Source organism: Oncorhynchus mykiss, chromosome 17 (genome assembly GCF_013265735.2).
Source record: "Oncorhynchus mykiss isolate Arlee chromosome 17, USDA_OmykA_1.1, whole genome shotgun sequence".
NCBI classification, from domain to species: domain Eukaryota; kingdom Metazoa; phylum Chordata; class Actinopteri; order Salmoniformes; family Salmonidae; genus Oncorhynchus; species Oncorhynchus mykiss.
Genome location: NC_048581.1, coordinates 3,948,906 through 3,968,662, shown reverse-complemented (window position 1 = coordinate 3,968,662; position 19,757 = coordinate 3,948,906). Strand labels below are relative to the sequence as shown.

Below are 19,757 nucleotides of genomic sequence, written 5' to 3'. Positions count from 1 at the left end.
CACCGGGATGCTGTTACACTGTAAAGACACACAGAGTGTTCAACTGGAGAGTGGACCCTCACCAGGGATGCTGTTACACTGTAAAGACACACAGAGTGTTAAACTGGAGAGTGAACCCTCACCGGGATGCTGTTACACTGTAAAGACACACAGAGTGTTAAACTGGAGAGTGGACCCTCACCGGGATGCTGTTACACTGTAAAGACACACAGAGTGTTAAACTGGAGAGTGGACCCTCACCAGGATGCTGTTCCACTGTAAAGACACACAGAGTGTTAAACTGGAGAGTGAACCCTCACCAGGGATGATGTTCCACTGTAAAGACACACAGAGTGTTAAACTGGAGAGTGGACCCTCACCGGGATGCTGTTCCACTGTAAAGACACACAGAGTGTTAAACTGGAGAGTGGACCCTCACCAGGGATGCTGTTACACTGTAAAGACACACAGAGTGTTAAACTGGAGAGTGGACCCTCACCGGGATGAGTTTTTAGCTCTTTCATGACATATCAATCGCTAAAAAAATATATATATACTTTTTATGTAAACCAATAATGACTAATGTAAGGAAGTGGACCTCTCCAAACCAATAATGATTCATGTAAGGAAGTGGACCTCTCCAAACCAATAATGATTAATATACAGGAAGTGGACCTCTCCAAACCAATAATGATTAATGTAAGGAAGTGGACCTCTCCAAACCAATAATGATTAATATACAGGAAGTGGACCTCTCCAAACCAATAATGATTAATATACAGGAAGTTGACCTCTCCAAACCAATAATGATTAATATACAGGAAGTTGACCTCTCCAAACCAATAATGATGTATATACAGAAAGTGGACCTCTCCAAACCAATAATGATTAATGTAAGGAAGTGGACCTCTCCAAACCAATAATGATTAATATACAGGAAGTGGACCTCTCCAAACCAATAATGATTAATATACAGGAAGTTGACCTCTCCAAACCAATAATGATTAATATACAGGAAGTGGACCTCTCCAAACTAATAATGATTAATATACAGGAAGTTGACCTCTCCAAACCAATAATGATTAATATACAGGAAGTGGACCTCTCCAAACCAATCATGATGTATATACAGAAAGTGGACCTCTCCAAACCAATAATGATTCATGTAAGGAAGTGGACCTCTCCAAACCAATAATGATTAATATACAGGAAGTGGACCTCTCCAAACCAATAATGATTAATGTAAGGGAAGTGGACCTTTCCAAGCCAATCATGATTAATATACAGGAAGTGGACCTCTCCAAACCAATAATGATTAATGTAAGGGAAGTGGACCTCTCCAAACCAATCATGATGAATATACAGGAAGTGGACCTCTCCAAACCAATCATGATGAATATACAGGAAGTGGACCTCTCCAAGGCACCTCCCACTCTGGACTTAGAGCTTCACATTCTGTCTCTGAGTGAGGATGACGGAGTCACTCATTTCCATCCGTCCCTCTAAAGAAGAGGATGCCTGGGACTTTTAACTAATAAACCGTAAGAAAGAGGAGATGAAGAAGGATTAAAAATTGTTGTGAAACTAGAAACTCCCGCTGACGCTGTTATGAAGCCTGGACTATAAACGAAGTACAGAAAGCCTTTAATGAAGGCGCGCAGCGGACCGTAACTTCCTTCGCCGTGATGAAGTTGTGTAACCGGGGAGCGCTGATGCTGGTCACCACGGCGTTATCCTTCATAGCGTTCAGCCTGATGACCATCGCAGTGGGAACGGACTACTGGCTGTACTCCCGGGGCGTCTGCCGGTCCAAGACGTCGCTCCATGACAACGAGACCATCCGCAAGAACGAGGTGGTGATGACTCACTCCGGGCTCTGGCGCACCTGTTGTCTCGAAGGTGACCGTTAATAACCGGTTGTTTGTTTTGATTGATTTGATTGGATCTTTTTGGTTACGGGTTTAAAGTACAACTATAGCAGTTTGGGTCAGTTTTAAGTGTCGATTTGATTGGATCTTTTGGTTAAGAGTTTTAAACGTTCGTGTGGTGTGTGTGTGCGCGCGCGCGCTGGTCACCGATGGTGTCCGGATGGGGTCTGGCTCTGCTGTCGATTCGGTAGAGTTTAAACACAACACCGTCTACATGAGAACAACCTAGTAACCTAGGGAACACCCCCACTCCACTGGGCACCGACATCAGTTCGACGTTCAGTTATGTTTTACGGTTCGGTTGAGTTGTCAATTGACCTTTTATTCAACATGAATATCATTGGATTTCAGTTAAAAGTTGCGTGGGGGAAAAAATAGGAAAATCCCTTACAACGATGACTTTAATGGAAAGCCAATCAGTTTTCCGCGTTGACTCAACGTCATCACGTTGATTGGTTTATTTTTTTATGATGTGGAAACAACGTTGATTTAAAAAAAATAAAAAAATAAGAAGAAATGTGCCCAGACACACAAATCAAATCCAAATGTATTTGTGACACGCGCCGAATACAACTGGTGTAGAGTTTACCGTGAACTGCTGAAGAGCCCTTCACAACCACGCCGAGTTTATAAATACAATTGGGACTCTACAGGAATAAATGGACAATAAATACACCATGAATGGAGCTGCAGCCCCTTGACTTTTTACACATTTGGTTGTGTTAAAAGGGGGGATTCAAATTAGATATAATTGTCATTGTTTGTCAACAATCTACACAAAATATATTATATAAATAAAATAATCTCAAAGTGGAAGAACCTCTCTAACATTTGTAATCTATATATATATATATAACTATACGACGCCTTCGGAAGATATTCAGACCGCTGAACTTTTTTCCATGTTACGTTACAGCCTCATTCTAAAAAAATATTTTAAAAATGTATTCAGCAATCTACACAAAATAACCCATAATGACAAAGCGAAAACAGTTTAAACATATTTTTTTGAAAATTAAAAATAAATAATAAACAGATGAAGTCAAAAGTTTGTACACATCTACTCATTCCAGGGTTTTTCTTTATTTTTACTATTTTCTACATTGTAGAATATTAGTGAAGACACTAAAACTATGAAATAACACATACGGAATCATGTAGTAACCAAAAAAGTGTTAAACAAATCTAAATATATTTTCTATTTGAGATTCTTCAAAGTAGCCACCTCTTTGTCTTGATGACAGCTTTGCACACTCTTGGCATTCTCTCAACCAGCTTCACCTGGAATGATTTTTCAACAGTCTTGAAGTAGTTCCCACATATGGTGAGTACTTGTTTGCTGCTTTTCCTTCCCTCTGCGGTCCAACTCATCCCAAACCGTCTCAATTGGGTTGAGGTCGGGGGATTGTGGCGGCCAGGTCATCTGATGCAACACTCTATCACTCTGCTTGGTCAAAAAGCCCTTACACAGCCTGGAGGTGTGTTTTGGGGTCATTGTCCTGTTGAAAAACAAATGATAGTCCCACTAAACAGATGGAATGGTGTATCGCTGCAGAATCTTCTCTCTCTCTCTCTCTCTCTCTCTCTCGCTGTCTCTCTCTCTCTCTCGCTGTCTGTCTCTCTCTCTCTCTCTGTCTCTCTCTCTCTCACTGTCTGTCTCTCTCTCTCTCGTTGGAACCAAATCTCACATTTGGACTCGTCAGAGTCCAAATTTCCACCGGTCTAATGTCCATTGCTCATGTTTCTTGGCCCAAGAAAGTCTCTTCTTCTTATTGGTGTTCTTTAGTAGTGGTTCCCCTCTTGTCCAGGTGGGTGTGGATTCAGATTGCATCCTCTGTGGATCTGTTGGTTCCCCTCTTGTCCAGGTGGGTGTGGATTCAGATTGCATCCTCTGTGGATCTGTTGAGGCGGTATCAGAATTGAAGTGGGTCTGGGTGTCTAGGATGATGAAGTGTGTCATGACCAGCCTTTCAAAGCACTTCATAATTACAGATGTGAGTGGGGGCAGGGCGATAGTCATTTAGGAAGGTTACTTTGGAGCTCTTAGGGACAATGGTCCTCGGCTTGATTAGAGACCAGGAGAGATTGAAAATGGCCTTGAAGACACTTGTCGTGTTTTGAGAAAGCACCCTCTGGTATTCTGTCTATTCTGACGCTTACACACACACACACACACACACACACACACACTGACCTCTATCTGTTAAACATTAAAGTGGTTTAATGAGTGGACACCCTGTTAAAGGACATCAATTGTGTGTGTGTGTGTGTGTGTGTGTGTGTGTGTGTGTGTGGCTGTGTATTGAGGACCATTGAACAGTTGACAGCCCCTTGGGGAAGATCTCTCCAGGACTGTTAGTGCTCTGTTCTGACCTGGCAGTTGGTCAGGCTCTGCTCTGCCCTGACCTGGCAGTTGGCCAGGCTCTGCTCTGACCTGGCAGTTGGTCAGGCTCTGCTCTGCTCTGACCTGGCAGTTGGTCAGGCTCTGCTCTGACCTGGCAGTTGGTCAGGCTCTGCTCTGACCTGGCAGTTGGCCAGGCTCTGCTCTGACCTGACCTGTTGGTTAGGCTCTGCTCTGACCTGGCAGTTGGCCAGGCTCTGCTCTGCTCTGACCTGGCAGTTGGTCAGGCTCTGCTCTGACCTGGCAGTTGGTCAGGCTCTGCTCTGACCTGGCAGTTGGTCAGGCTCTGCTCTGCTCTGACCTGGCAGTTGGTCAGGCTCTGCTCTGACCTGGCAGTTGGTCAGGCTCTGCTCTGCTCTGACCTGGCAGTTGGTCAGGCTCTGCTCTGCTCTGACCTGGCAGTTGGTCATGCTCTGCTCTGACCTGGCAGTTGGTCAGGCTCTGCTCTGACCTGGCAGTTGGTCAGGCTCTGCTCTGCTCTGACCTGGCAGTTGGTCAGGCTCTGCTCTGCTCTGACCTGGCAGTTGGTCAGGCTCTGCTCTGACCTGGCAGTTGGTCAGGCTCTGCTCTGCTCTGACCTGGCAGTTGGTCAGGCTCTGCTCTGACCTGGCAGTTGGTCAGGCTCTGCTCTGCTCTGACCTGGCAGTTGGTCAGAGCAGATATATTTTTTTTACAGACCTCTACATGCTTTGTAAGTAGGAAAACCTGCAAAATCGGCAGTGTAGCAAATACTTGTTCTCCCCACTGTATGTTATAGTATGTATGTATACCTGTATGTAGTACTATATATATTTTATAGTATGCTGAGATGTATACCTGTATGTAGTAGTATTAGTACTATGTATATGTTATAGTATGTTTAATGTATGTAGTAACACTAGTACTATATATATATATATATATATCATAGTATGTTTAATGTATGTAGTAACACTAGTACTATATATATATATATATATCATAGTATGTTTAATGTATGTAGTAATATTAGTACTATATATATATATTATAGTATGTTGGATGAATACCTGTATGTAGTAATATTAGTACTATATAAATATGTTATAATATGTTTAATGTATGTAGTAATATTAGTACTATATACATGTTCTCTGTGTAGGGACGTTCAGAGGGCTGTGTAGAGAAACCCCCTGAACACCTCTGTTCTCTGTGTAGAGAAACCCCCTGAACACCTCTGTACTCTGTGTAGAGAAACCCCCTGAACACCTCTGTACTCTGTGTAGAGAAACCCCCTGAACACCTCTGTTCTCTGTGTAGAGAAACCCCCTGAACACCTCTGTTCTCTGTGTAGAGAAACCCCCTGAACACCTCTGTACTCTGTGTAGAGAAACCCCCTGAACACCTCTGTTCTCTGTGTAGAGAAACCCCCTGAACACCTCTGTTCTCTGTGTAGAGAAACCCCCTGAACACCTCTGTTCTCTGTGTAGAGAAACCCCCTGAACACCTCTGTTCTCTGTGTAGAGAAACCCCCTGAACACCTCTGTTCTCTGTGTAGAGAAACCCCCTGGACACCTCTGTTCTCTGTGTAGAGAAACCCCCTGAACACCTCTGTTCTCTGTGTAGAGAAACCCCCTGAACACCCCTGTTCTCTGTGTAGAGAAACCCCCTGAACACCTCTGTTCTCTGTGTAGAGAAACCCCCTGAACACCTCTGTTCTCTGTGTAGAGAAACCCCCTGAACACCTCTGTTCTCTGTGTAGAGAAACCCCCTGAACACCTCTGTTCTCTGTGTAGAGAAACCCCCTGAACACCTCTGTTCTCTGTGTAGAGAAACCCCCTGAACACCTCTGTTCTCTGTGTAGAGAAACCCCCTGAACACCTCTGTTCTCTGTGTAGAGAAACCCCCTGAACACCTCTGTTCTCTGTGTAGAGAAACCCCCTGAACACCTCTGTTCTCTGTGTAGAGAAACCCCCTGAACACCTCTGTTCTCTGTGTAGAGAAACCCCCTGAACACCTCTGTTCTCTGTGTAGAGAAACCCCCTGAACACCTCTGTTCTCTGTGTAGAGAAACCCCCTGAACACCTCTGTTCTCTGTGTAGAGAAACCCCCTGAACACCTCTGTTCTCTGTGTAGGGACGTTCACAGGGGTGTGTAAAGAAATTGATTATTTCCTCGAGGATGCAGACTATGAGCAGGATGCTGCAGAATACCTACTGAGTGAGTACACACACACACACACACAGAGACACACACACACACACAGAGTCACACACACACACACAGAGACACACACACAGAGACACACACACAGAGACAGAGACACACACACACACACACACACAGAGAGACACACAACACACACACACACACAGAGAGAGAGAGACACACACACTTAACACATACTGAATTTTGAGTGTAATTTTGACTTTTCTCTCTGTCTGTGTGTCTCTGTGTGTGTGTGTGTGTGTGTGTGTGTGTGTGTGTCTCTGTGTGTGTGTGTGTGTGTCTCTCTGTGTGTGTGTGTGTGTGTGTGTGTGTGTCTTTCTGTGTGTGTGTGTGTGTGTCTCTCTCTGTGTGTGTGTGTGTGTGTCTCTCTGTGTGTGTGTGTGTGTCTCTCTGTGTGTGTGTGTCTCTGTGTGTGTGTGTCTCTGTGTGTGTATGTGTGTGTGTTGAAGGAGCAGTGAGAGCCTCCAGTATATTCCCCATAATGAGTGTAGGTCTGTTGTTTCTGGGAGGAGTCTGTGTGGCCGGCAGCGAGTTCTACAAGACACAACACAACGTCATGCTCAGCGCTGGCATACTGTTCGTCTCCGCAGGTCAGCCCTCTCTCTCTCTCTGTCTCTTTCTCTCTCTCCCGTCTACATCTCAGCTAACTCTCTCTCTCTCCCCCCTCTCCCTCTCCAGGACTCAGTAACATCATTGGCATCATCGTCTACATCTCGGCTAACTCTGGTGACCCGGGTCAGAGCGACAGTAAGAAGAGTTACTCCTACGGCTGGTCTTTCTACTTCGGGGCGTTGTCCTTCATCTTGGCTGAGATGGTGGGCGTTCTGACAGTACACGCCTTCATAGAGCGCCACCGAAAGCTCCGGACCCGCGGCCGCCGTTCCTTCACCAAACACGCTCTGTTCCGCTCCGCGTCCTACTACAGCCGCTACAACCGCTACAGACGCCGCTCCAGTTACCGCGGCAACGTGGACTACCGTCACTCGCTCTCGTCGGCGGGGCAACTGCGACCTCGCGACCACTCGCCGTTGCCGGTGGCCCTGTCCGTGTCAAAGGTTGTCGCCGCGGGGCCGGAGTTGGCCTCGCACAAACTAACGCCGCCCGACAACAAGATGGCAGCCGCTGGAGGAGGAGGAGGAGGAGGAGGAGGAGGAGGAGGAGGAGGAGGAGGAGGAGGGGTGGATGTTGCGAGGAGCGTTTTCCTGTTGCCACTGACAAGCAAGCCCAACAACAAGGACATGTTGCCTAGCAATGCTGCTAACAGGAAGACAACACCTGTCTGAGAGAGAGAGAGCGTTAGCTGAGATGTAGACGAGAGAGACAGAGAGAGAGACAGACAGAGAGGGAGAGAGGGAGGACAAAAGTTGACAGGATGGAACACTACCTCTGTCTGATGACCGTAGAACAGACAGGATGGAACACTACCTCTGTCTGATGACCGTAGAACAGACAGGATGGAACACTACCTCTGTCTGATGACCGTAGAACAGACAGGATGGAACACTGCCTCTGTCTGATGACCGTAGAACAGACAGGATGGAACACTGACAACACTCATATTGCTGTGCAGAACAGTATAGAATTGATCTGTCTGTCTTTCTCTGTCTGTTCAGTTTGTTTCCTGGAAGCTTAAATGACCCCTGACCTCTGTCGAGAGCCAATGACAGACCCAGATCCAGTGTAGCTGTCCGACCTGGCATCCAATAAGCTGGCTCCCTTTTGTTTTCTGTTACAAAAGCCCTCTCTTTTAAGATGTTGTGTTGTTCTGCTGACTGACCTCTAGTAACTCTTAGTCGGCCCTCACACTGTCTATAATAAATACACTGACTAACCTCTAGTAGCTCTTAGTCTGCCCTCACACTGTCTATAATAAATACACTGACTAACCTCTAGTAGCTCTTAGTCTGTCTATAATAAATACACTGACTAACCTCTAGTAACTCTTAGTCTGCCCTCACACTGTCTATAATAAATACACTGACTAACCTCTAGTAGCTCTTAGTCTGTCTATAATAAATACACTGACTAACCTCTAGTAGCTCTTAGTCTGCCCTCACACTGTCTATAATAAATACACTGACTAACCTCTAGTAACTCTTAGTCGGCCCTCACACTGTCTATAATAAATACACTGACTAACCTCTAGTAACTCTTAGTCTGCCCTCACACTGTCTATAATAAATACACTGACTAACCTCTAGTAGCTCTTAGTCTGCCTATAATAAATACACTGACTAACCTCTAGTAGCTCTTAGTCTGTCTATAATAAATACACTGACTAACCTCTAGTAACTCTTAGTCTGTCTATAATAAATACACTGACTAACCTCTAGTAACTCTTAGTCTGTCTATAATAAATACACTGACTAACCTCTAGTAACTCTTAGTCTGTCTATAATAAATACACTGACTAACCTCTAGTAACTCTTAGTCTGTCTATAATAAATACACTGACTAACCTCTAGTAACTCTTAGTCTGTCTATAATAAATACACTGACTAACCTCTAGTAACTCTTAGTCTGTCTATAATAAATACACTGACTAACCTCTAATAACTCTTAGTCTGCCCTCACACTGTCTATAATAAATACACTGACTAACCTCTAGTAACTCTTAGTCTGTCTATAATAAATACACTGACTAACCTCTAGTAACTCTTAGTCTGTCTATAATAAATACACTGACTAACCTCTAGTAACTCTTAGTCTGTCTATAATAAATACACTGACTAACCTCTAGTAACTCTTAGTCTGTCTATAATAAATACACTGACTAACCTCTAGTAACTCTTAGTCTGTCTATAATAAATACACTGACTAACCTCTAGTAGTTCTTAGTCTGCCCTCACACTGTCTATAATAAATACACTGACTAACCTCTAGTAGCTCTTAGTCTGTCTATAATAAATACACTGACTAACCTCTAGTAACTCTTAGTCTGTCTATAATAAATACACTGACTAACCTCTAGTAACTCTTAGTCTGTCTATAATAAATACACTGACTAACCTCTAGTAACTCTTAGTCGGCCCTCACACTGTCTATAATGAATACACTGACTAACCTCTAGTAACTCTTAGTCTGCCCTCACACTGTCTATAATAAATACACTGACTAACCTCTAGTAACTCTTAGTCGGCCCTCACACTGTCTATAATAAATACACTGACTAACCTCTAGTAACTCTTAGTCTGCCTATAATAAATACACTGACTAACCTCTAGTAACTCTTAGTCTGTCTATAATAAATACTGACTAACCTCTAGTAACTCTTAGTCGGCCCTCACACTGTCTATAATAAATATGAGTTTGAAATGGGACATAACTTACATTTCTGTGACATTATGAAATGATTTCTACTGTTCCTGTGTTTTTTTATAGTGTTTCTGTGTTTTGTAAACTAGGTTACAGTAATAATAACATCTCAGCTGTTGATTTTGGCTGTGTGTGTGTGTGCGTGTGCGTGTGCGTGCGTGCGTGAGGTGTCTCTCTGTCTCTCTCTCTGTCTCTCTCTCTGTGTGTCTCTGTGTGTTGCTCAGTCTCGCTCAGGTTCTCTCTCTCTCTCTCTCAGGACTCTGTGGACTGAGAAAACACCTGATTATGTGGCACCTCAGGTGTAGAGTGCTTTGACTCACCAGCCAAAACACAATGTACTGTCAACAAACAAATGCAACCCCACACACACACACACACACACACACACACACACACACACACACACACACACACATACACACACACACACATACACACACACACACACACACACACATACACACACACACACACACACACACACATACACACACACACACACACAGTCTATTGAGATAACGAGGCATAGTGATGCTCCTGCTTGGGCTCTGTATTGGTCCTGTATAATAATCATACAAATGCAACCCGTCACACACACACACACACACACAGTCTATTGAGATAACAAGGCATAGTGATTCTCCTGCTTGGGCTCTGTATTGGTCCTGTATAAAAATCTATTCCTGTCACTTTTCTCTCCTGGGGTGAGATGGTGCTGGTCTCCACCATTACAAGTATTCAATTCTATTTATTTCAGTTGTTGTATCGCTTTAAAACGAATTATAGAACAGAAGTATGTGCTACAGACATCAACACTTTTAAAATAGCACATATAGAATCAGTAACCAAAAAAAAGTGATAAACAAGTCAAAATATATTTCATATTTGAGATTCTTCAAAGTAGCCACATTTTGCCTTGATGACAGCTTTGCACACTATTGGCATTTTCTCAACCAGCTTCACCTGGAATGCTTTTCCAACTGTCTTGAATGAGTTCCCACATGCTGAGCACTTGTTGGCTGCTTTTCCTTCACTTTGCGGTCCAACTCATCCCAAACCATCTCAATTGGGTTGAGGTCGGGTGATTGCGGAGGCCAGGTCATCTGATGCAGCACTCCATCACTCTCCTTCTTGGTCAAATAGCCCTTACACAGCCTGGAGGTGTGTTGGGTCATTGTCCTGTTGAGAAACAAACGCAAACCACACAGGATGGCGTATTGCTCCAGAATGCTGTGGTAGCCTTGATGGTTAAGTGTGCCTTGAATTCTAAGTAAAATCACTGATCAGTGTCACCAGCAAACCATCACACCTCCATGCCTCACGGTGGGAACCACACATGCGGAGATCATCCGTTCACCTACTCTGCGTCTCACAAAGACATGGTGGTTGGAATCAAAAATCTCCAATTCGGACCCAAAGGACAGATTTCCACCAGTCTAATGTCCAGTGTTTCTTGGCCCAAGCAAGTCTCTTCTTCTTATTGGTGTCCTTTAGTAGTGGTTTCCTTGCAGCAATTCGACCATGAAGGCCTGATTCAAACAGTCTCCTCTGAACAGTTGATGTTGAGATGTGTCTGTTACTTGAACTCTGTGAAGCATTTATTTGGGCTGCAATTTCTGAGGCTGTTAACTCTAATGAATGTATCCTCTGCAGCAGAGGTAACTCTGGGTCTTCCTTTCCTGTGGCGGTCCTCATGAGAGACAGTTTCATCATAGCAGAGGTAACTCTGAGTCTTCCTTTCCTGTGGCGGTCCTCATGAGAGACAGTTTCAGTTTCATCATAGTCCTTGATGGTTTTTGCGACTGCACTTGAAGAAACGTTCAAAGTTCTTGACATTTTCCAGATTGACTGATCTTCATGTCTTAAAGAAATGATGGACGGTTGTTTCTCTTTGCTTATTTGAGATGTTCTTGCCATAATATGGACTTGGTATTTTACCAAATAGGGATATTTTCTGTAAACCATCCCTACCTTGTCACAACACAACTGATTGGCTCAAACACATTAAGAAGGAAAGAAATTCCACAAATGAACTTTTAACAAGGCCACCTGTTAATTGAAATGCATTCCAGGTGACTACCTCATGAAGCTGGTTGATAAAATGCCTAGAGTGTGCAAAGCTGTCATCAAGGCAAACTTCGGCTACTTTGAAGAATCTCAAATTTAAAATATATTTTGATTTGTTTCAACTTTTTGGGTTACTACATGATTCCATATGTGTTATTTCATAGTTTTGTTGTCTTCACTATTATTCTACAACGTAGTGGTTCATTGTGTATGATAAACTAGGTGGTTTAAGCACTGGATGCTGATTGGCTGGCAGCCGTGGTATATCAGAACCGATACCACAGGTATGACATAATTATGTTGGTAACCATAATAGGGGTTTATAATAGGTGTTTGTGGTATATGGCCAATATACCACGGCTAAGGGTTGTATCCAGGCACTCCGCGTTGCGTCGTCCTTAAAGAACAGCCCTTATGGCCGCATACCGCACCTCCTCGGGCATTATTGCTTCAATCTACAGCTCACTAGAGGGAGACAAAGCTGCACACGTCACCAAACGTCTAAACCGAAATTTCGCTTTGTGGTGTTTATTGTCACTGTTAATAACTGTACTGGTCAAGTGTCAACATAAAAAAATAAAATAAAAATGGACATCAATTATGGATACGGAAGAAAAGTTTCTGGGCCTGAAAGAATTCACAACGGAAGACCTTCAAGTGGTTTGTTGCGATGGAAGAACTACCCCGCCCTCCAGTGCTCCTGAACCTGTGGGGATCCGTTTTGACTTTATGGTTTTAACAGAAGTAGACTGAATTGTATTTCTTTGTATGTATCATTTTTTTGTTGGTGTTTTTACTAGTTAGTATGAGTATTTTCATCCAAAACGTTTTTTTTTTTGATATTTTACTACCTCGCACAGTAGGTTGCACATTATAGATTGTATTTATTTTATTTTTATTAATAACAAATCAATACATAAAGCACATGAGGGAACACAAGCATACATAGATTACAAACAAAAGAGATTGTAGTCCGCCAATGAACAGTAAAGAAGAACGTCACCCTCGTTTCCGTTTTCTTGTCGGGCCAGTTTCCGGGCCCGCCATGATTTTCAGAAGACAACGAGGAGCAACTGAAAGACCGTCGAAATGGATGTTATGGATTTAAAACAACGAACATTATAGTTTAGAAAGAGATAATTACCGTCGTTTTGGATAAGAAACCTATGCTAACTGGTTATTAAAAGTGTTTATTTCCAGTGGCCGTTTTCTAACCAGTTAACTAGTTAGTGTAAAATAAGGTTATCTGCGGGTAATGTTTTTGTTTTGACTGGTAGGTACACGGACCAAGGCCGCAGATCTCCTGCTCTCATCGTAGGTCACACAAGGATCAACATCGTTTCCTGCGTGGACTGCCAACTCCGAAAAGGATCGTTTGAAGGACTTTATTTTATTTGGACGTTTGATTTTTTTTTTTTCTCCCCCCCAGACGGATTGAAGAAGATTTTGTTTTTTTTGTAGGACTTTGCGCCGTTTTACGGCGGAAGAGCGACGCTTACGGGCCTCGCATGGACTCCTAACCGCGACCCCGGTGCCGCGCTGCTTTCCGCAGCTACAAGGCCCGTTGTTTCCGCGAGAGAGACTCTTACTGACTGTATTAATAACCGTGAAAAAAACAAACAACCGTAATGGACACTTGTGGAACTGTACTTTTTCTTGTTGTTTTACCGGACACTTAATTAACGAACTGACCGGGTCCCGGTCTGTCACTACTAGTAGTTTGGTGTCTTTGACGCACACCGCTACAAGGGACTATCTGTGAATACTTCCCATTAGTTCATTGCCTGTTTTCCCTTCGATATTATCTTATTATAGAATAATCTGGTAGTTTCCCCCACCTTCAATCTCAGATCATATCTACTACTGGTTATTGTTATTTCTTAACTAACGTGTTGTTTCCCCCCTCCTTTGTCTTTTGAGTTTGAGTTTAAGTGATTAGTTGTGAGAATGTCGTGTGTTCATTATAAATTCTCGTCCAAACTGGACTACAACACCGTGACCTTTGACGGGCTGCACATCACCCTGGCCGAGCTGAAACGGCAGATTATGGGCAGAGAGCGCCTCAAAGCCACCGACTGCGACCTGCAGATCACCAACGCACAGACCCGTGAAGGTAACTAACGAGGGCTAGTTAAGTTGTTCATGTTGTTTCTACAACGAGCTGATGGTAATCAGTGATGCCAAGATTCTCGATGGTATTATGCCATTTTATACTTCCTGGTAGGGATCGGGGATATGGGCCCCAAACAGAATCTATATAGACATCTTAATATATATATATATATATACACACACACACAATCTCACGGTATTACAAAAGTTGGATTGTATTAATGTATTTGACCCCCCCCCCCCCAAAAAAATACAATAATATTTGTAATTATTTAAATTCTATATTTGCTTTATGAGTAGTGCGCTGACCCTTAGGGTGGTTTTTCTACATTCTGATTGATTTTTTTCCTTTTAATTTAATATTATAAAACCATTTTCTTGCACTCATTTGAGATCATTCCCACGCAGCCGTGTAGAGGGCTGCACGATATGGGCCTTATTTTGAACCAAATGTTGCAATTGAACTTGCGATTTAAAGTCCAAACACTTGTCAACTGTTGGAAGTGTAATTATAATGATTATTCTATAGTTAATAGCGGCCACTTTGAAGACAGTGTTTTTTTTGACAACGGGAACATATCATCTTTTGGCTACATTGAATTGCTACTTCATGTAGCTAACATATTCTTGCTTTGTGTTTTCCTCTTTGATGTTTTTAGAAGATACTGTTGTATAAACAACATGCTGAGGTTCTTTTTTTATAGGTATTATGAGGTTGTATAAGTACGTTTTGCTATAACTCAGTACATCTATTAACCCGCCGGCTAACAAGCGATTAGCATTAGCGGCTAACAACATTTAGACCCGTACTTGCTAAGAAGAAATGACAAGCTAGCTGTTTGTATATGTAAAACATTATAATCATAATAGTGTAACGTTAAGTACACAACATTGTTGCATGAGCTGCGTTGACCAGGCAGACTGAGTGTCTCATTGTTGAGGAACTAAAATACAACTTTTCCCCATCAACAAAAGCATATTTATCATCTCTAGAAACTCATACGGTGTTGAGATGTTGAGTCCAATCTCTCTAAGAGTTTAGGCTGGGGTGACTTTTTACACAGGGAAGAAAGATGTGAATTTAACTGTTTTTGTTTGATGGCCACATCCCCAAACACAATGTATTACTGATTATATAATATATTCCCTGGTCTATAGACTACAGTACTGATGATATAATATATTCCCTGGTCTATAGACTACAGTACTGATGATATAATATATTCCCTGGTCTATAGACTACAGTACTGATGATATAATATATTCCCTGGTCTATAGACTACAGTACTGATGATATAATATATTCCCTGGTCTATAGACTACAGTACTGATGATATAATATATTCCCTGGTCTATAGACTACAGTACTGATGATATTCCCTGGTCTATAGACTACAGTACTGATGATATAATATATTCCCTGGTCTATAGACTACAGTACTGATGATGTAATATATTCCCTGGTCTATAGACTACAGTACTGATGATATAATATATTCCCTGGTCTATAGACTACAGTACTGATGATATAATATATTCCCTGGTCTATAGACTACAGTACTGATGATATAATATATTCCCTGGTCTATAGACTACAGTACTGATGATATAATATATTCCCTGGTCTATAGACTACAGTACTGATGATATAATATATTCCCTGGTCTATAGACTACAGTACTGATTATATAATATATTCCCTGGTCTATAGACTACAGTACTGATGATATAATATATTCCCTGGTCTATAGACTACAGTACTGATGATATAATATATTCCCTGGTCTATAGACTACAGTACTGATGATATCATATATTCCCTGGTCTATAGACTACAGTACTGATGATATCATATATTCCCTGGTCTATAGACTACAGTACTGATGATATAATATATTCCCTGGTCTATAGACTACAGTACTGATAATATAATATATTCCCTGGTCTATAGACTACAGTACTGATGATATAATATATTCCCTGGTCTATAGACTACAGTACTGATGATATAATATATTCCCTGGTCTATAGACTACAGTACTGATGATATAATATATTCCCTGGTCTATAGACTACAGTACTGATGATATAATATATTCCCTGGTCTATAGACTACAGTACTGATGATATAATATATTCCCTGGTCTATAGACTACAGTACTGATGATATAATATATTCCCTGGTCTATAGACTACAGTACTGATGATATAATATATTCCCTGGTCTATAGACTACAGTACTGATGATATAATATATTCCCTGGTCTATAGACTACAGTACTGATGATATAATATATTCCCTGGTCTATAGACTACAGTACTGATGATGTAATATATTCCCTGGTCTATAGACTACAGTACTGATGATATAATATATTCCCTGGTCTATAGACTACAGTACTGATGATATAATATATTCCCTGGTCTATAGACTACAGTACTGATGATATAATATATTCCCTGGTCTATAGACTACAGTACTGATGATGTAATATATTCCCTGGTCTATAGACTACAGTACTGATGATATAATATATTCCCTGGTCTATAGACTACAGTACTGATGATATAATATATTCCCTGGTCTATAGACTACAGTACTGATGATATAATATATTCCCTGGTCTATAGACTACAGTACTGATGATATAATATATTCCCTGGTCTATAGACTACAGTACTGATGATATCATATATTCCCTGGTCTATAGACTACAGTACTGATGATATAATATATTCCCTGGTCTATAGACTACAGTACTGATGATATAATATATTCCCTGGTCTATAGACTACAGTACTGATGATATAATATATTCCCTGGTCTATAGACTACAGTACTGATTATATAATATATTCCCTGGTCTATAGACTACAGTACTAATGATATATACTGTGTACCTTGTGGCTCTATATACTACAGTACTGAATATATACACACACACACACGAGGTACCCAGTGTGTGTGTATATATATATGCTGTGTACCATGTGCTTCTATAGAGTACAGTACTGATGATATATGCTGTGTACCTTGTGGCTCTCTATACTACAATACTGATGATATATGCTGTGTACCATGTGCTTCTATAGAGTACACTGATGAGGAGGTTCACATCCCCAAACACTCATCGGTGATCGTCAGACGCACCCCCATCGGAGGGGTCAAACCAGCGGGCAGAACGTTCATTGTGTACGTAGTTATGACATTGTGACCCTGTGTCTATCTGCATGATATGAGTAGTAACCCCCCCCCCCCCCCCCCCATCGCCTGTTGATCCTAATAACCTCCACACACTAGTATCTAGTCAAATAGTAACCCCCCCCCCCCCATCGCCTGTTGATCCTAATAACCTCCGCACACTAGTATCTAGTCAAATAGTAACCCCCCCCCCCCCATCCTAATAACCTCCACACACTAGTATCTAGTCAAATAGTAACCCCCCCCCCCCCCATCGCCTGTTGATCCTAATAACCTCCACACACTAGTATCTAGTCAAATAGTAACCCCCCCCCCCCATCGCCTGTTGATCCTAATAACCTCCACACACTAGTATCTAGTCAAATAGTAACCCCCCCCCCAGTAACCCCCCCCCCCCATCCTAATAACCTCCACACACTAGTATCTAGTCAAATAGTAACCCCCCCCTCCCATCGCCTGTTGATCCTAATAACCTCCACACACTAGTATCTAGTCAAATAGTAACCCCCCCCCCCCCATCCTAATAACCTCCACACACTAGTATCTAGTCAAATAGTAACCCCCCCCCCCCCCATCGCCTGTTGATCCTAATAACCTCCACACACTAGTATCTAGTCAAATAGTAACCCCCCCCCAGTAACCCCCCCCCCCCCCCCCCATCCTAATAACCTCCACACACTAGTATCTAGTCAAATAGTAACCCCCCCCTCCCATCGCCTGTTGATCCTAATAACCTCCACACACTAGTATCTAGTCAAATAGTAACCCCCCCCCCCCATCCTAATAACCTCCACACACTAGTATCTAGTCAAATAGTAACCCCCCCCCCCCCATCGCCTGTTGATCCTAATAACCTCCACACACTAGTATCTAGTCAAATAGTAACCCCCCCCCCCCCCCCCCCCATCGCCTGTTGATCCTAATAACCTCCACACACTAGTATCTAGTCAAATAGTAACCCCCCCCCCCCCCCCCATCGCCTGTTGATCCTAATAACCTCCACACACTAGTATCTAGTCAAATAGTAACCCCCCCCCCCCATCGCCTGTTGATCCTAATAACCTCCACACACTAGTATCTAGTCAAATAGTAACCCCCCCCTCCCATCGCCTGTTGATCCTAATAACCTCCACACACTAGTATCTAGTCAAATAGTAACCCCCCCCTCCCATCGCCTGTTGATCCTAATAACCTCCACACACTAGTATCTAGTCAAATAGTAACCCCCCCAATGCCTGTTGATTCCAATACCCCCCCCCTCCACACAGCCAACTGTTGTCTAGTCCGTGTCTGTGGGGGTTGTTGACATGTTGTTTCTTCCTGTTTGTTTGTAGTGACCGTTCTGACATGGCTGCTGGATCCTCCAGACCCGTATGTAACAAAGCACTCTCATTTTCCTTACTATCTCTGTCCTCTGTTTATAAACTCTGCTCTGGTTTGTTGGTTAAAGGATACTGTGTAAACTCTGTTCTGAATTGGTAACCAGTTAACTCTTGAGTTGTTATGGTGATAATATTCTGTTCTGATTGGTCACCAGTTAACTCTTGAGTTGTCATGGTGATTTAATATTCTGTTTTGATGGTTCCCAACTGCTTGTTCTCTGTTGTTGTTGTAACTCACTGTGTGTTTTTTTTAATGTTGTTCAATGTGTTGATGGATCTGAACTATATTGTGACTGTATTTCATATTGAAACAACGGTTAGCGTGGTGTTGTTAGCCTGCCACTGTACAGAGCCCCCCCCCCCCCCACATCCCCCTGTGTGTTGAGACGATGCTTCATGGTCCTACAGGCGGGTTGTTACTACACTGCTTTACTTCAAATCAATGGGAGCTTTTTCTTTCACCTGGTGTTATAGCAATGAGTTTGTGACGTATTTATTGACTGTAAGACTAATGCATACATTTTGTATGGAGGATACCTGTGTGTGACTGTGTGTGTGTGGGGGGTAAATCATTTGGTTCCTGTTCAACAGTGTTCTTAACCTGAAGTTAATTGCTGATATTTGGCTGTCCTAATGTTGTTCTCTCCATCATATTCTGACATTTTTAATATGGACTGGACATAGTTGATCCTTTTGTTCTCTCAAAGTTTTTTTTATTTTTTATTTCTTTTTTTAACTACAAACTACGTAGAAATGCAATGCATTTTGTCTACTTTGCAATATTTTCTTTTACTTAAAGCTAAACTGTAAACTAGTTGTTAAGTACTTACTATGATGACTACTGAATCCACGATCATGTTTGGTACAGAGTTTCCAAAAAAAGCGGTGCCGTGATGATACCATTATGACATCACAGAGACTATTATTACATCACTGAAATGATCTTATTATGACATCACAGGGTTCTGACTGTGTGGCATGGTAGGTTCCCGTGGCGACAGGGTTGTGTTTGGTTGCTGCTGTACGCTGCCAGAACTGTCAATAAAGAGGTTATGTGTTCTGTTGTGAGCACGTGCACCACCACACCAGACCCTGTGTCTTCCCTTCACAGTGACCTCTGAACCTTCCAACCCTACCAGCCTCTACTATGATGATGATGACAGCGACGACGAAGAGTTTATAGC

At 42.4% G+C, this 19,757-nt stretch overlaps 2 protein-coding genes and 2 long non-coding RNA genes across 9 annotated transcripts in view; 2 read left to right on the top strand and 2 right to left on the bottom strand.

Moving 5' to 3' along the window:
- Positions 1–1,353: 1,353 nt before the first annotated feature.
- Positions 1,354–7,637, top strand: LOC118940062 (voltage-dependent calcium channel gamma-3 subunit-like; the record flags this gene model as incomplete). Its single annotated transcript, XM_036948286.1, has 4 exons — positions 1,354–1,878; positions 6,403–6,486; positions 7,005–7,085; positions 7,174–7,637. Coding segments are annotated over exons 1-4 (843 nt in total), but the record flags the coding sequence as incomplete, so codon positions are not given.
- A 677-nt stretch (positions 7,638–8,314) lies between these two features.
- On the bottom strand, positions 8,315–8,680 carry LOC118940213. Its single transcript, XR_005036752.1, has 3 exons — positions 8,526–8,680; positions 8,427–8,481; positions 8,315–8,382 (listed from the first exon to the last, which is right to left on the bottom strand). It is a non-coding gene; the product is annotated as an uncharacterized LOC118940213 (long non-coding RNA).
- Positions 8,681–9,453: 773 nt separating this feature from the next.
- LOC118940214 lies at positions 9,454–9,799 on the bottom strand. The gene is made up of 3 exons (XR_005036753.1): positions 9,756–9,799; positions 9,560–9,669; positions 9,454–9,504 (listed from the first exon to the last, which is right to left on the bottom strand). It is a non-coding gene; the product is annotated as an uncharacterized LOC118940214 (long non-coding RNA).
- Positions 9,800–12,856: 3,057 nt separating this feature from the next.
- Positions 12,857–19,757, top strand: part of LOC110487340 (E3 ubiquitin-protein ligase RBBP6) — a 40,429-nt gene continuing 33,528 nt past the window's right edge. For 2 of the 6 annotated variants that reach the window (XM_036948661.1, XM_036948663.1), the window contains exons 1-3: positions 12,858–13,990; positions 17,083–17,182; positions 18,526–18,562. In XM_036948661.1, the coding sequence (XP_036804556.1) occupies positions 13,825–13,990; positions 17,083–17,182; positions 18,526–18,562 (303 nt within the window). In that variant the 5' untranslated portion in view covers positions 12,858–13,824. Of the gene's footprint in view, positions 13,991–17,082; positions 17,183–18,525; positions 19,659–19,757 lie in introns of those variants that run through there. The other 4 variants (XM_036948666.1, XM_036948662.1, XM_036948664.1 and 1 more) reach the window with 4 other exon arrangements.